This window comes from Coffea arabica, chromosome 11e (genome assembly GCF_036785885.1).
Source record: "Coffea arabica cultivar ET-39 chromosome 11e, Coffea Arabica ET-39 HiFi, whole genome shotgun sequence".
Taxonomy (NCBI): Eukaryota; Viridiplantae; Streptophyta; class Magnoliopsida; order Gentianales; family Rubiaceae; genus Coffea; species Coffea arabica.
The window spans coordinates 16,137,365-16,155,451 of NC_092331.1; the positions used below are offsets into that span (position 1 = coordinate 16,137,365).

The 18,087-nt window shown below is 41.1% G+C and overlaps 1 protein-coding gene across 2 annotated transcripts; it reads right to left on the reverse strand.

Annotated features, from left to right (window-relative positions):
• Positions 1-11,753: 11,753 nt before the first annotated feature.
• LOC113715596 (putative late blight resistance protein homolog R1A-4) lies at positions 11,754-16,508 on the reverse strand. Of its 2 annotated transcripts, none has more exons than XM_027239837.2 (2): positions 14,046-16,508; positions 11,754-13,661 (listed from the first exon to the last, which is right to left on the reverse strand). In XM_027239837.2, exons 1-2 carry the CDS (start codon positions 16,320-16,322, stop codon positions 11,973-11,975), a joined length of 3,966 nt encoding a protein of 1,321 aa, XP_027095638.2. In that variant the 5' UTR covers positions 16,323-16,508; the 3' UTR covers positions 11,754-11,972. The 2 variants fall into 2 exon arrangements, with proteins under 2 accessions (XP_027095638.2, XP_071929105.1); XM_072073004.1 differs by having other exon boundaries at positions 12,109-12,325; positions 12,432-16,508.
• Positions 16,509-18,087: the final 1,579 nt, after the last annotated feature.

Sequence of the window (18,087 nt, forward strand, 5' to 3'; positions counted from 1 at the left end):
CAATTTCGTGAAACTAGTAAATCTGGAAAACTATTTTCGTAATGCTCTGACCAGTTTTCTTATTTCAGCCATAACTCTGTGCTCCGATGTCGAAATCAAGTGCCGTCAGTGGCATTTGAAACTAGACATCCCAGCCTTTCCAACGGTATAAAATGCACATTCTGGTTCCATGTATGTGAGCCAAACCAAACATTTTAAGTCGGCTGTCCAGTTTCTCTGTTTTACAAGAACAAAATGATGAGGCTGCAACTTGTGGCTCGAATTCGAGCTAGTTGTGTGCCGAATTTCAAAGTGATTTCTTCTGTGAAATTATAGCTCTATGAATGTTTTTTCCAACGCCATAAACCATGCCAAATTCCGAGTTAATTTGAGTGATCTATGATCAAAATAGGAAACCTGCTCTGTCCTTGAAAACCCTGATTTTTAGACAGATTTGATGCAAGGCTCGGTGTAGACTTGCAAATTAAATCTCTTGGTGTTAATCACCACAAATGTTGTTCTGGGATGACGCTTAAACCTTTTCTATGCAAATGAACCATGTTTAGAGGATTTTCCTGGATCAAAAGTTTAGAAAAGGAAATTTTCACATTCAAGGCAGCTTTGCCTTAAAATTTTGGAAACTTGAGTGATTTTGTTAAGTGGCTTCCCGTGCATATTTTCCTATGAAATTTGGTAGAGGGACAACCCTTATATGGTAGTATTATACTGCTAATTATGATGTTATTCCGAGAACCGTTCCATGGGTCAAATAAATTATCAAAGTTCATGACTCGAGCTTGAAAAAAACCCATGTTTCACAAGGGAATCTTGGTAACTTTGAGTTGCCATATCTTAATATTCAAAACTCCGTTCCTCGTTCCGTTTATTTTGTTATACTCTTGGATTGTGACTCTAAAATAGTACCAAATTCAAAAGCTAGTTCCAAACAAGTGAATTTTGCCGAATTTCCAAAGTTGGCCAAAAACCAACTTAAATCTGTTTTGGTAATTCAAGTTACCAACTTTGAGTCAAAAATTTGAGTGCCTTTCACTTACACTCGTGGAAAAGTGTCTTCTAGGAACTTTTAGTACTCTGGAAGTAGTTTCCAACGGTACCACGTTTTCCAATTTTAGACCTATTGAATACAAGATTTGATTTTTCTAAGTTTGACGTGCAAAGCTGAAATTTGCCGATTTCTTCGAAAATGAAATTTTGAAAATCCGTTATTCCTTCTTGATGATAATTGGTCACTTTAAACTTGATTCCATGAAGGAAATTATTTTTCCTTGTGTTAATAAAACCTCACTTTTGAACCTTTATTTTTAGTGGTTAAGGTTCTTGATTTGAGGTAGTGACAAGTCTAGATGAGTGTAACTCCTTCCTTGATTAATGTGTGATTATGAGTGAAAAATACTTGTCAATTGCTTCAGGTGCTCAAGCTAGTCTTGAAGAGAATCCCGGAGAGGACAACTAACGATTCTCTCGCTCAATTACTCTTGAATTGTGAGTGTCAAGTGCATGACTTGTCGTGTTTACTTGATTTACCTGCTTATATACGTGAATATCGCTTGATGAGACGAGTGTGTACTTTATCGCACTCGCTCTCCTTTACTTGAACTTTACTTGTATTAACTTGGTTTTCGAAGTCGATTTGAGTGAACCTCGTCGGCTAAAATATACCCGTTTTCGTGTACATGTCGTGTTGTCGTGCGTGTTGTGCTTGCCGTGCGTGTCGTGCGTGACGTGTTGTCGGGTGGAGTGAAACTCCTCGACTTATGGGGACGCCCATCTTCTCTTAGCTAGTCTTGCAACTCGAGCCAGCATGGGCTTGGTCGAGAAGCTTGATAAGCCAAGGGAATAACAAAACATAACTTGATCTTTTGAGATCTTGTTCGGCATACTCGTGAAGTATCGCCCTTTTCGTGCGTGTTCAACAATCAAAATTTGATCTCTTGAGATCTCGTTCGGCATACTCAACGAGTATCGCCCTTTTCGTGCGTGTTTGGTTACGGATCTGAGAGGGTGGAATGTTGGCCGGAGGAAGTAATAAGTGAAGTTTCTACGGATATAATACCCACCCGGATGACGGAGTGTCATCATGAGGGGGTATCAGATCGAGCCGTGGCGAAGCAAGTGGAAAATAGCTCCTGAGAGCTCCTATATCATTGAATTGTTTCTGTTTATTTGTCTCGCTTGAATTGTAATTTACTTGAACCTTATCGTTCTACTTGAATATTGGGATTGTTACTTGAACAACGTGCGTGCATGTGTGTTTTATTGGCCTCACGAGCTATTGGCTCACCGTGTATATTTGTTTTCCTTGGTAGGTTCTGGAAATTGAGAGCTTTACAATTTTCTTAGACTTTCTTATGGATGTAAATGAATACTATGACTTCGCTTTGCGGTTTGTAATGTCTAATGTTACTTATGTCATGTATCGGATTGGAGATACGCTAAGCTAGGTGTACTTAATGCTTTGGATTGCTGCTTGAAGCTGGAAAAGTGCAATCCCTGATTCAGATATTCGGCTTGCATGTTCGTACTTGTGTTGTATGAACTTGTATGTTTGGGATGGTATGACTTTAGACTTGGGTTGTAACGCGTAAGGTTCTTAAGAGTCGACGATTGTGAACTGATTTTGGAACCGACTTGTTTTGATGAAATGTAGCCTTTTGAACCTAGTTTCAACACCACCAACCATTCTCAATTTCAAGTTGTATTGAGTGAGATTTGGTTCAATTTCCAAACTGTGACAAAGCTGGAAAACTAGAAGAAACCTTTCCTTCTTGTTGGCCGACTGGTCTAGTTTGTTGTGAGATGTTTTATTTCGAAAATTTTGATGTCAATTACTCACCAATTGCTTATCAAATGTTTATAGGGCCTTGGTTTCAAAAATGAACCGAATTGGGACTGATTTCATGGTGCAAAATGTTTGAAAAAGGAAAGAAAAGCAAGAGGACAGATTTGTTTTGAGAATTTCTTAAACTTTGGTAGTTTTGTTAACTACCTTCCCACGTGAGTTTTTGTGTGAAATTTGATAGAGAAGTAGTCCTCATATGAAAGTTTAAAAGTATCAAATTTGGTGTAATTTTAAGACCATTTCGATACCCAAATATTGTTCCAAAGATGGCTCTTCAAATCTGGAAATTCACTGTTCATGTAGTGAAAATTAACCGACTTTGAACTGTTATATCTTGTTGCTCAAAACTCCGAATTTAGTTCCATTTATTGTGCTTGGAACTCTTATTGTGTTACAAATTTCAAGGGCTGATTCACTTTTTGTGAATTTTGCCAAATTTCCAAAGATGGCTGGAAAACCAAGACTGGTTCAAACCTGTCTTCTTGGAACTGAAATTTTGAGCTGAAAAATGAATGCTTTTCGTTTAGAATCTTGGAAAAGTATCTTCTAGGAACTTTTAGTGCTTTGAGTCTAGTTTCCAACAGTATAAATTTTTCAATTTTTGGACTTAAGAAACTCGAGATACGATGTTTTCAAGTAGTGTCACTCTAAATTGGAAATTTTCTGTTTTCAACCAAATTACTCTTTTAAGAACTTTCCACCTTCCTTTGCAATTGTTGGACGGTTTTAAGTGTAATTTCATGGTTGAATACATGGTTCCTTTGGAACTTTAAACTTTCATTTCAAATCTTGGTTTCCGAAGGTTAAATCTCTCTTAACGCATTTTCTTGGTTGTGCCACTTTCTTGTTTTTTTTTTTTTTTTTTGGATCAATCACTTTTTCATTAATGAAAGACTGAAAACATAGCCTGGGTTAAGGCGAAAACCTTAGCCCCTAAAAGCAAAATGGAAGTTACAAAAATTTTGCAGATCCAAAGCCAAAAGTCCCCTAGTACGAGTTGGCAACTGTGAGCCCTTAGTGAAAATAACTCGAGTACCTGACATGGCCCCATATGCAGCTAGCGAATCCGCCACTGTATTCCCCTCCCGATAGCAATGGCAGAAGTGGTGAGAGCTTGGCTCACCCACCCGGATAGCACGAACGATAGGCCGAATCCCCGCAGAGACTCCCCATTCCCCCCTTAAACACTTAATCAGAACCAGGTAGTCAGATTCTACGATTAACCGAGAGACCCCTACATGGCGTCCCAATTGAAGCCCCAAGAGGAGAGCGCGGGCCTCCGCCTGCAAAGAGTCCACACCACCAAAGGAGTTCGCAAAAGCAACAATAAACTTCCCACACGAATCCCTAATCACCCCTCCGCCCCCGCTACCACGCTCCGTGGCACAAGCATCAGTGTTTAACTTAAAGCAGCCCGTCGGAGGGAAAGCCCACCTGACCGGCGTTGAAGTTAAAGCCCTCCGAACCACAGACAGGGCCTTCAGAAGTTCATCCCATTGACCAAGCACCGTAATACCCGGAAAATGGGCTCTGACAAGCATTCTGACCTCATGTACAATAAGAGCCCGAACCTGCAAGCCGCCAATCTTTTGACCCTCGAACCTGGACATATTCCTGGCCCGCCATAGAAACCATAAAATGAGGATTGGGAGAATACGCATTAACCAGCGTATAACCTTACCTTTCCCGGGGACTAACCACCAAGTGGCGCACCGGGAGCGAACCGTGGCAGCCGATGTCGATAATCCAAGAGAATGCTCAAAAAACGCCCATGTCGCAGAGGCTAGCTGCCCTGTTAAGAAAACATGTTCCATCGTCTCTAACTGGCCAAGCACACAGCAGTGACATTTAGAAGGACCATGAATTTGGAACTTTTCGAGCACGTCAACCATCGGCAAATGGCCGTTCACTAAACGCCACATAAAGAAAGAGAATTTACGTGGGATGAAGGAATGCCAAAAGAAAGAGGAAACCCAGGAACGAGCCCTAGCCGGGCGAACAAGTTGATATGCCGACCTAATCGAGAAAACTCCCGAAGGATCCCGTAACCAAACTAGGGTATCTGGGTCCAACCCAAAACAGAAAAAGGATCCCTGGGCAGCATCCCTAATCACTGCGGGCACTGATGCCAAAGCCGAATAATCCCATCTCCCTTCTCGTAAAAAAGCCGTAACCCTTGCATCCGACGCCTCCTCAGGAAACCTCCACGCCAATGGGCCTAGCCCACTCCAGTTATCCCACCAGAAAGCCACCTCCCCTCTTGAGAGATCCCACAACAACCAATGCTCCATGGTTGTACGGGCGCTAAGCATACGTTTACACGTAACAGATAATTGGACAGAAAACGGATCTTGATTTGGATGCAGAGGCTCGAAATATCTAGCCGTCATGAACTGCGCCCAGAGAGATTGCCCATGTCTAAACATCCACCAAAGCTTACAGGAGAAAGCCTCCACAATCGCCTGAAGAGACCGAAAACCAACCCCTCCTTCATCCACCGGAAAACATAAATTCTCCCACTTCGACCAGTGCCGCTTCGCTCCAAACTCCGTCTCACCCCAAAAGAACCTAGCCAAAACCCGCTCCAGATCAGAAATCACCCCCTTTGGGGGCTCTATCACCGCAAGAAAATGAATAGGCATGGACGACAAAACATGCTTAATCAATAGGGCCCGAGCACTCATAGATAACCACCGACCATGCCAGGAGGCAATCCGTTGGGAAATTTTAGTCAGCAAGTCAGAAAATAAAGCTTTCACTCGTCACCCCTCAAACAACGGGCATCCCAAGTACGTGACTGGTAAAGATCTAGGACAGAAACCAGTGACGTGAGCAATAATCTTCCTGCGAGCCACCGAAGTCTTCTTGCCAACCAAAAAACAGCTCTTCGCCATGTTCACCAGCTGCCCGGACACCTCCTGATAACCCTGTAGCACCTCCCTGACACACTCCAAAGACCGCTTGCCACCATTGCAGAAAACGATGACGTCGTCAGCATAGGCCAGATGTGTCAGCGGCGGAGAGTCCCGCGACACCAAGAATGGGACAAACCTCGAGTCTCGAGGTAGCTCATTCAAGCGCCTAGACAAAACCTCAGCTGCAATAATAAATAGGGCCGGGGATAAAGGGTCCCCTTGACGCAACCCACGAGAGGATTGGAAGAATCCGCAAGGCTTCCCATTAACCAGAACCGAAAAATGACACGACGAGATCAGCCTCCAAACCATGTCAAGCCATTGCTCCCCAAATCCAAACCGTCTCATAACTTGGATGAGGAAATTCCAAGATACCCGATCATATGCCTTGGCCATATCTAGTTTGAGAGCAACATTAGATCCCCGCACCTTCTTTCCTAACGCCGAGCACATCTCTAAGGCCAGCAAAATATTGTCTGAGATTTGCCGACCCTTTACAAAGCCACTCTGTTGCGACGAAATTATCTTTGGCAGCACGCTTTCCAAGCGCCTCGCTAACAGCTTGAAAATGATTTTATTGACAAAATTGCACAAGCTAATCGGGCGAAACTCTGAAAAAGAGGAAGCCCCGGGAACCTTGGGAATCAAAGCCAACCATGTAGACGTATAGCCCCAGGGTAGCTCCGCTCCTGCAAAAAAATCAACAACAGCCCTGACAATATCCACCTTCACTATCTCCCAACAAGTCGTGAAAAAAGTCCCCTTGAAGCCATCTGGACCAGAACTACTCTCACCATCCATCTGGAAAACGACTGACCTGATTTCCTCCTCTGTGGGGAACCGTTGGAGACTCTCATTATCCTGTTCAGTAATAATCGACGGGATCACCCTTAGTAGAGATGGGTCCACCTGCCCCCGGTCAGACTGTGACAAAATGCCCTCAAAGAAAGCAACCGCCAAATCCTCAATCCTGCCGGCCTCCTCCGTCCAAACTCCGTCACCATCTTTCACCCGATGTATAAACGAGCGAGCCCTCCGCTGCTTCACCTGTGCATGGAAAAACTTAGAATTGGCATCCCCCTCCCGAAACCACCGCAAGCATGCCTTTTGACGCCAAAAGCCCGCATCGGTAAGCAACGATTGCTTGAGTTCACCCTGAGCCTGTACCAGCTGATATAGCCCTTCCTCCGATGGACCCTCCTCTAAAGAGCATTCCAGAGCCGAGACCTTAGCCTCATGCTCCCTCACACGATCAAATATATTCCCAAAAACCTCTTTATTCCATCTGCGCAATGCCTGCTTTACCGCTTTTAGCTTCCTGAGAAGGACTTTAATCGGCCGCCCCTCCCCCTCCCCCTCCCATGCCTGCCTAACCACACTCTGGAACTCAGGATGCGACCTCCAAACATCAAGGAATCGAAAACTGGTAGGAACCCCACCCCTCGCCATAGAGCAAGAGACTAACAAAGGAGAGTGATCTGAAGCAACCCTACTCAAATGGGCAACCGACGTGGTAACCGCTAGGTTCAACCACTCCTGGTTAACGAAAACCCTATCTAAGCGCTTCCAAACCCTGGCTCTGCCCCACCGGTTGTTACACCACGTAAACTGGGATCCAGTGAACCCCAAGTCTGCCAAATCAGCATCCTCAATAAAGCCTAGGAAGGAGTCCGACTCCCGCGCACAAAAAGGACGCCCCCCTTTCTTTTCATTGGCACCAGTAATAACATTGAAATCTCCTAGAACTATCACCGGACCCCCTCGTGGGCAGACCCCCACCAACTGACGCCAGAGCACCTCACGCTCTTGGGTAACACACGAGGCATGAACAAAAACCGCAACAAAGGAACTCCATAAGACGGAGTGAGTCACTCGCAGCGCCAAAAACTGAGACGAGGTAGCCAACAAGTCGCAACTGAAGTCATGGTCAAACATCACCCACAACCTGCTCTCCGCATTAGAGAAAGCCTGGGGGAAACCTAACTTTCGACGAATAATATCAAGACGCACGCGACCCACCTTTGGTTCGCACAAAGCTAACAAAGAGATCTTATGCATCCGCTTCAACTTCCTCAACCGAGCTATGGTAAGGGCATTATCCACGCCCCTAACATTCCAGAAGAGGGCTTTAATCATGAGCGCGGTCTTAGAAAATAAGGAGGGGGCGAACCACCCTTCTTCCTGTCACGACGACTCACTACCATATGCCAGTTTCCAGAGTCCCTCAACCCCTCCAACCCCTGCTGCGAAACCCCCAAGGCCGAACCTGTTTCCACGCTGGCCTTACGAGGTGACAAGTTGAGATTCGCAACCATAGCTCCCTGTTGATCCCCCACCTCCACCCAAACCTGGTCCACCAGAATTGGAGCCGCTAGGCCCCCATTCTCACAACCCAAAGCTGCCGTGTCCGCCTCCTCCAACACCTCCTCAGGTTCATGAATCACTTGGTCTGCCAGCGTGTGAATGATAGAATCAGCAGCCGCCTCAACTGCCCCCTCCACCAGCGCCGCAGCAGACAGACCAAACTGCTGAAGAAAAACATCACCATCCCGCACTTCTCCTGATAGCGTCCCAACCTCAGGAGGTCGCAACGCATCCGCGCACTCCACCTCCAGACATTCAGTTACAGCAACACTCTGCAGCATCACAACATCCCCCACCGTATCATGAACAGCACCCTAGTTTCTTATGCCAAAAATACTTTTGACTAGAATAATTCTTGGTGAATTTCACTAGTTTCATACTTGAACTTTGGAACCTTAATTTTGATATTTTTCTATGAAAATAAGTGAACTTTAAACGAGTTTTTAACTCCATTAGTTTGGATGATGTGCATGCTCCTTGCCTTTTTAGGTTTGGACACGATGAGACTTAAAGTTTTAGGAAATGAAAATCATTTACCCTTTTTTCTCGATTTTCGTGCCGAAAGTGAAAACGGTACTATCTTTTGGATTTGAGATTTCTTATCATGACTTGAATCAAAAACCACTTTCGATCTCTCTTGAGCATTATTTTAACGATTTAGCTAGAAAAATTTCTTTAATTTAGCTCGAACTTGTGACTTGGAGAGTAAATAGATTAGTGTACAAGTGTAATATATGATACATAAACTTGCCGAGACGAGGGTATACTTTATCGCTCTCGTTCTCTCCCTCTTTTAATTATGTGATACTCGTTACATGAACATATATGATTAGTAATTGTACATATGATTGGTAATTGTACATGAATATGTTTAACTTGTAAGCTCTGAGTGGATGCATGTACCACACTCTGTTCGGGTGGGAGGTGCCTCTTATACCATCTTAGTGCTATAAGCGGTTTTCTGAGCGATAACATGTACCACACCAATTCGGGTGAGAGGTACCTCTCATACTGTCTCAGTACTATAATTGGTTCTCGGAGAGATAGCATGTACCACACCAATTCGAGTGGGAGGTACCTCTCATGTCGACTCAGAACCATAAACAATGATTGGTAATTGTACATATGATTGGTAATTATACATGAATATATTTATAGCATGCCAAAAACGTATCTCATCTTTGACTGCCACCTATACTCTTGAACAAAATGGCCTCAATAAATTAATCTCTACACACATCCTAGCCACACTAGGACGCATGCCTGCTACAGTTGTTGAATCCAGAAAAAGGGGCTTTCCAACTGGGGATAATATTGCAAAGAGCGACTGCTTGTCCAAGTAATGAATCGGTAAGGCTAGTGGCAAAACCCATACCGGAACCAAAGATGATTCCTTATGAGCATGAAAACCTTGAGTCCAACGAAAAACACGCATAGGATATTTTCCCAATTGCCAAATCTCCCATGTCCAAATTCAATTGAAATCTACTTCAACCAAACATGACGAGCGCGGGGTATATATATACAGTTAGCTCATCTACAGTCAAGTTTTACATTTATAAATCCTTAATAACCCACATGTGATTTTTCTGCAAGTATACAGTTTGTTTATTGAGCATAGGGGTATTAGATGTCAATCCCACAGGGAAGAGTGACAATTACCGACGTTTTTTGAACTCTTTTATTATTTAGACTATCACAAGTACAAGAAATTAAATCCACACTATAAGAGTAACAAAAATACTCTAGAAAACTCCTAGAGGCATGGAATTCCTTACTACTCTTGAAAATGACATTATCAGTTAAGTGAATGCTATTATTTTGGCTAATTATGGCGTAATTTTCTAATGTATGTGAAATCTACTCTCATAGTGAATCAATTATACTTATAACTAAACCATACCGGATGCCTTTAACATCATCTAGATTGGCTTTCAGTTGATAGTAGCCTCTATTTATAGGCTAAAACTTTAGGAGTATTAAAATATCACCATTAAATGGAATAAATATGTCATATTTTCATTTACAAAATTTAAAAAATTCTAGGTTCATTGTATAATAGTCAAAATTCACTAAATAAATTCTTAAAACCTAATCATTACATAGGTTACAAATACAAGGCATAAATCTCATAAGTTACCCTTTTGAATGGTTGATTTTGTAACTGAAAATTCATTAAAGAATTTGTAACTTATTGCATTTGAATTCAAAATATAAACATGTGAATGAATTCAAAATAGTAATGATATTTTTATTAAAATATCCAACACTTCTCTTGGAAAGAAATTTAAGTGGTCTAAGCCATCAAACTTCCAACAGTGAAGCTTCCAACTACACAGAGATTGAGAAAGACAGAGCTCTTAGACACATAGTTGACAGCTTGCACTAAAACTACCATCATATCATAGAGCAACTAACGTTTTATACCTTGAGTTTCTATCATGGCGAATATTAACAGCAATTTTCTGGTGGTTATGCTGTTACGGGTGCTCTTTCAAACAAAACTGAAAAGCCAAATTGAGAATATGATTACATATGCAAAAGAAGTACTATCAAGTTGACTAAGTAAGACATACTTTCAGTTCTTTTAGCCGTTAGAGTTCTTGCGCACGGACAAGCAGTGCAAAGTTTGGCTGTGATGAGATAGGAATTAACACTGGGGAAGCTCTGGAAATAGGCACCTAGATCGGAGAGGTTCATAACATATGTGTTCTTCAAATGCCACTACTAGCTAATGACATGAGAAAAACAACCCAAGCTATCTATATGTTGGATGATTAGCTATTTTTGGTATGTAGGCTGCGAAATTGAAATCGCCAAGTTGAGATTTCTCCACCTCAAAGGTGGAATATATCATAATTGAGGCCAAATGTCTCAATCACAGGTGAAATAATTTGACGAATTGAAATCCTCACTATCACTTTTTTCGGTGGTAATTCAGTGCAAGCCACTTTTTAAATTATATCAAGTGTTCAGTTAATTTAAATTAGCGCGTAATATCTAATCTTAAATTAATTGGACACTTGGTATCGGATGAAGGAGTGGCATCAAGTTGTCACTGATTAAATAGCACTGAGGATCTGATTTGATAATTTGAGAAGAGAATCAATCCATGCACCAGATTCTTTACGGATATTTTGACCTTTCTAGTAACTGGGATGAGCCTTCGGCGGCATCGTGTTCTTTTGAATTGGAAAAATGAGTCCTTTTGAATTGGGAAATATCTCATTTTCTTGTTTTTAATTAGAAGCTCTATCAAGTTGCCACTTTTAGAGTTGCATTTCCACCAGGAAGCACAAGGGAAAAAGGGCTGTTTGAAGTACCTAAAATACAAAATATTTCCATGACCTACTGGTAAGAGATCTGGTCAGTTAACAAATAATCCAAAAATCAGCAGTTAATGCAACCAACCAGTATCCTTTCCGACCATCTCTCTGTTTTTTTGGCCTTGTCCTTTCCCCCGACATATAAGGTTCATCTCTGGCCATCATTCGTTCCATTAAGCTGTTGCATGGAAGGCTTTTTTCATTTACCAAACCTTTTCTGTTTTATTCAGTTACTTTTTCCTGTTTTGATAAAATTTTTCTTGGTGTCCAATGACCTTGATGAACAAGGCACCACAGAAATCAGCTCTGTTATACTGAAACAAACTTTACCTCTTACTGAACTGCCTGATGAACAGACAATATTAACTACAAAAGTGTTACACCAAACAATTTTAGAGACCATGGGAAAGGGCAAACAAATTAGTCGTCAACTAATGATGCAAACTTTCCAAAGCTGAAACATAGCAAGATGAAGATTTACAAAGTGAGCATCCACTGACTTGATTGAGACAATCTGAAACCTGAGTCTCAACAATTGATGAGGACCTTTAAGTCATCAATCCCCAATCCCAGTTGTTCCTCCTTCAGAATTCTGACTGACTCTTCGGCTGAGCTTCGACACAGTTGCATCTCAATCATGACCAATGTAGGGATATCTGCAAAACCAGAGGGAACCTCCTCAAGGTGCCTGCAATTCCGCAGCACAAGTTGTTGCAGCTTGGGCAGGTGATCAGCAGAGGCATTCCATTGAGCAATGTTTAGAGTGTCAAGTTTTAAAAATTTAAGCTTAAGGAACTCTCCTTCTTTCATGTTCCATCTTTCACCCTCAAAGGCTCTAGAAAGTAATTTGAGAACCTCAAGGTTGGGTAACCTCCCAATCTCTGAAACACAATCCCATGGTAGGCAAAATTTTGACAGAGTCAACTTTTTAAGATTCAAGGGGAAGTCAAATTTACGAGGATGACAAAATCTTCCGGAATATGTTACCTTGAGTGCTTCAAGTTGTGTTAGAAAGCCCAAGAGTGGGAACCCATAGCCTTTACCAGTATCAACTTTAGATTCTGAGAATATGCATCCCAGTTTCTGGAGTTGGGGTAACTGCCTCATCAACTTCTCTGTTTCCTCCCCAGAAAAGAGAACTGGGGAGGAAAGAGTAACAAGATTATCTAACTGAGATGAATCTTCTTTGACGAAACTAAAGGAAGTAAAGCTCTTTACATGCACATGTCTCAACTTCACCATGCTCCAAAACGTATGCGGCAGATCAACTTTACCTTTCAATCCCCTCACAAGCAAAGTTTCTAAATTCCAGAGGCAGGATATTGATGCTGGAATAGAGTCTAAGTCACCACAAACAGCTAAATACCTCAAATGAACCAAATGTTCCAATCCCCTAGGGAAACAATGGCCCATGTTGATGCACTCTAAATCCAACACCCTGAGAAGTTTAAAATTGTCTGTTATGAAGCCAACGTTGTAAGGACATCGTGGATACATATCATTGGTGGCAAAAAAGAGTAAAGAGCGCACACATGGCCCAGAAGGCATTGACATAGCAAAATGCTTTCGTCTTGAACAAATAGACAGCCGATATTTTTTGTATGTAATGGAAATTGAAGGATGACAATAACCAGGATCAACACCATAATCTAAATTCTCATGGGAAGAAGCAAAAAGTTCATCATACCCAGTTATCGAATGCAAAAAGTTTTGCTCTTTGCATCTAACTAAGCACAAAGCACGCAGCATGTCATGAACACGGCGTGTTTTGACTCCACCATTGGACTTTCTTTTGGAAGCTATTACTAGGCTTCTACCAATTAGATCATTCAAGTATTTCTCTGCCAGGTGTTCTAAACTGTCTAGCTCTGGATTCTGTACAAAACCTTCAGCTATCCACAGACGTGTCAACTTTGAAACTGGAATTTCTCTATCCTTCAAGAACGCTCCAAGGTACAGAAAGCATGGCTTCAGATAGGTTGGCAAATGTGAGTAGCTTAGCTCTAAGATGTCCATGCACCTCATTTCTGGATCATCAGCAATGCATGAGCTTAAAGTTCTCGCAACTGTTTCCCACCAATCTTGCTTCTTGCCAGTTCTCTGAAGGAGACCAGATATTGCAACAACTGCAAGAGGTAAACCTTTACAACCTCTGGCTATTTTCTTTCCCAGGTTCACCAATTCATCAGGACAATCTTTTCGATTGAAAAGCTTCTTCTGCAATAAATTCCAACTTTCATCATCAGAAAACAGACGAAGTGAATGAGCTATACTATCAGATTTTGTCGTCAAAGCTACATCAGTAAGACGACTTGTAATCAATATTCTGCTTCCATTTTTGTCATCCGGAAGTGAAAATTCTAAGTCATTCCATGCCTCTCTGCTCCACAAATCATCCAAAACTATGAGGTACTTTCTGTTCTTTAAACATTGGTACAACTTGAACTCTAAATCATCCTCACTCAGTTCAAGAACATCATTAGTAAGTTCCATAATGTCACTTAATATGTTAAGTAACAATTCTCTTTTACGATACACTTGAGAAATATAACACCATGCCCGAATATGGAAGTGATAGGTAATCGAAGGATCATTGTATACCTTTTTAGCCAGAGTGGTCTTACCTAGTCCAGGCATGCCAACAATTGAAACGACTTGTTGTTGCAATGTTCCACTTGTAAGTCGATCCATAATCAGTTCAGCCTGATCATCAAGATCAATCACAACTTCATCCACATTGGGCACAATAGCTGGTGAGATTAAACTTCCCGAAGTATGCACAACATTATGGACCTCAATACTATACATCTTATCAAAGATTGCTGAAGCCTGAAGTTTTATGACTTTAAACTCCTCTATGAGATCAGAAAACCATAGTGCATGATACCATTCAACACAACCGCCAACCAGTATTTTGTCAATAAAATACTCTGTCTCATATGCCATATCTATTACGCATGAACGGAGATCATTCAAGTCTGAGTGCTCATTATACTGCTCAATTATATTCTTGAGAAGAGATCTCATGATCTTCACCTGTCTGGATAGGGCTTCAACATAATGCTTCATGCAAGCATTAGAATCGAATTTATCAATAAACCGCTTCCCCAGATCTTTTTTCCTGTAAAGCACTCCCAGATTTCCCAAGAGGAAGTCCATAAATCCCACTCCATTAGTCCTGGGGAAGTTATAATCCATTGAGCTTCGTTGTTGCAAATAAATATTTTTGATCTCTTCCCTGAGGGGTTTAATCCTTTTTACCAACTTAGGGAGTAAAAGATTTATATTCCCAACCAAATCTTCTCTAAAGTTGCTGGCAAGGAATGAGTCATAGAGAGATCTTACAAATTTAGATACTGATACAACCCCAGACAAGAGCTCCTCATTCTTCTCTCCTGGACCCATTAGAAATGTTCTGATCAATATTAGCCCCCCATAAATGGTTTCAATGTTCTCCCTATCATGAATCATTAAATCTGAATAAGGTTGACTATTAAGTAGCTCCGTGAAAAATGCCTCAGTCAGGAAAACTTTAAGCACCTCAAGCACATCACGATGCCTGCGTGCAAATGATTTGCCTTTCAATGAGCTAACAGCAAACCTTACCTCCTTAGCCAAAGCTGAAATATGGATCCAGATTGTCTTATTGCTTTCAGTTTTTCCCTGTGGTGAATCTGTCAGAAGTTTTCTCAACAATTTCAGTCCCTCCCGATGAGCATCAATCCTCTCCTCATAACAGACTGTTGCATCTTCTGGTTTCAATACCACACTGAGGAATGCCTCAGCCTTGAGAAGCTCCATTTTCGAATGCAACTTATACAGTGCAACCTCATTCTTTTCATCCATATTCTCGGTCATTGAGCAGCCGATAGATCCAATCTGGATGGCCACTACGACAACATCCCTCAAGAGCAACTGCACCTCATCCTTATTGAACAACGCGTCACATGAATCCAACAGAAATAATATGAATTCAACAAATCCCTGATTGATTATTTCCAGTTGTTGATCCTTCTTAGGAACAAGAAAATCAACAAAGTAATCAACTACTTCTGCCTTTGCCCAGTCTGGGTATGACTTTATGCCTCTGAGAACATTGAGATAAATATCTGCAACTTGTGGAGTATTGAGCTTCAACTTCTTTTGCAGATCACTTAGCATCACAACCCTGTCTGTAAACAGGGAAATCTTTTCATCATCCATCTTATCACACCAACAAGAATAAGAAAGATGTGCTGCCTGGAGACCAAGCTCTGCAAACTGCACCAAAACATCGCTCTCGACAAAATCTGCACCACGAATGCTCCACCATGCTAATTCTTTGAAGGGTATGACATTTTCTTCAAGGGCCATCAATTCTCTAACCAAGACAGGATCAATTAACTTGTACTTCCCATGGAGAAGATCCTTGAGATTCTGCTCCAAAGAGTCAAAGAACTCATTCCATTGACGAGACTTGGTCAGGGGAGGAGGCTCTGATTGGAACGAATAGTTGGTCACGTACTCATAGATTTTCATAACTTTTCGCCTGAAAAAGGTAATCTTTTCTTGTAGTTGAGCAATTGCAGAATCCAAGAATTCAGCACTTCTTTCATACCCTTTCTGATAAGAAGCAGTGCTGAGATCCCTTTTGACAACAGAGAGTGCAGCTTCAAATTCAGCATCAAGGACCAAAAAGTCAGCCTGAATCATGTCATCAGTGTCCCTCCAATTTCCTACGTATTTGAGAAATGTTCTCAGTAGTCTTAATTCAACCTTGAGGTTTTCAAATGGATCACGAAATGCATCTTCTTCTTCAGCAGCATCATCACCATCATTCCCCCATGTCCCCTCCAGCACCTTGAGGATATAATCAACAGAATTGAAAGTTTTACTCATCTTTAATACTGATCACTAACCTTTTCACTTCTCACAAGATCATACAAGAAAGCGAAAGAAGCGGCACTATCTCTGTCTCCACCCGATTTCCCAAATCCCAACTTGAAGCAATATGACTCACAAGTGGGTTGACCTATGGTCAACTCAGTCAGAGTCACAACTAGTTGACTTTCGTACTCTTTGTGTCAAAATACTAGTCCGCGTTTATTTTAGGCTTAAATACAAGTTGCCCCTATAATCATAAGCAGCAATTGATTCCCTGTACTGGCGAAATCTATAAATTATCCTCTGATGGCCAAAAATCATATTTTTGGGATAATAAAAAGATAATAATGCTCACAGTTGAAGGAAATTTGTCTCCTTTTTTTTGGCACTTTCTGCTTCTTCTTCTCTTCTTTTTGTTTATTATGTTTAAATTTTTTTTCCTCCTTCTCTACTCCTATTACTGCATATAAATTTTGATAATAATGTGCTAAAGAATTTATTTTTACAGTTAAATACATACCATTAATTTCTTATTAAAAAAATTCAATCATTATATAAGAAATTATAAAGCATATACTTTATAAACAAAACTTAAGTATTTCACATTCACACTAATGATTTCTTATTACATATAAATTTTTGGCTAAAAGTCATGATGAATTAATTTTTCAATCTAAGTCATCGGGTAGAATAACTTTCCTAGGTTTCCAAAATTCAGCCAAGATCCTTAAAGTTTTCAGCCACTAATCCGAAGTTTTTGTGTCTGAATTCAGTTGAGTTGAGCCAAATTTGTTACAACCAAAAGCTACATTAAAGTGTGACTTGTTTGAAAGCTAAATTTGATTACTCTTGGACTTTTCTAACTTCTTCGAGGGTGAAATCAAGGGCCATTGAGAACATTTTGGTGAGCTTCTTGGAGTGTTTCGAGTGTAAAAATGAGAGCGAGAGTTGGAACTTGTTTTTATCACTAACTCTATTTTGCAGCTTACTTCCAAGATGTCTAACAAAGGAGGAGAAAGCTCTCAACCTTTGACTTCGAAACTTTTGCAGAATCTTTGAGAGGTGACATGGGCCGAATCATGGACCTGAAATTGGAGGTAATTCATAAGAGGATTGATCAACTAGAATCTGCCAAAAGTGCTAGCAAAGGAAGCCGGGGTAGAACACCATTACATGAATCTGAGAATTCTAATTCGGACGACGAGGTGGAGACTAGGCCGAGGAGGAACAAGAGGAATTTGAGAGTTTAATCTGATGCTATAAAAGGAGTCAAAATGAAAATTCCCTCCTTTCAAGAAAGATCTGATCCGGATGCTTATCTAGAGTGAGAGAAACGTGTAGAATTCATCTTTGACTGTAACTCCTACACTAATGAGCAAAAGATGAAACTTGCCATAATGGAGTTCACTGAGTATGCTATCATATAGCGGGATCAAATCTCTAGCAGTTGGAGATGGAGTGGAGAATTGCCAGTAAATACGTGGACGGAATTAAAGCTCTCGTGAAGAAACGCTTTGTTCCTAGTCATTACTATCGCGACTTATATCAAAAGTTGCAAAACTTGATTTAAGGGAATAGAAGAGTTGAGGACTATTATAAGGAGATGAAGATTTATATGCTTTGAGTTGACATTGTAGAAGATAGGGAGGCTACAATGGAAAGGTTTTTGAGTGGATTACGACCAAAAAATACGGACCAAGTTGAGATGCATCACTACGTTGAAATTGGTGATATGTTGGAAAAAGCAATCAAGGCCAAGATGAGGTTAAAGAGGAGGGGT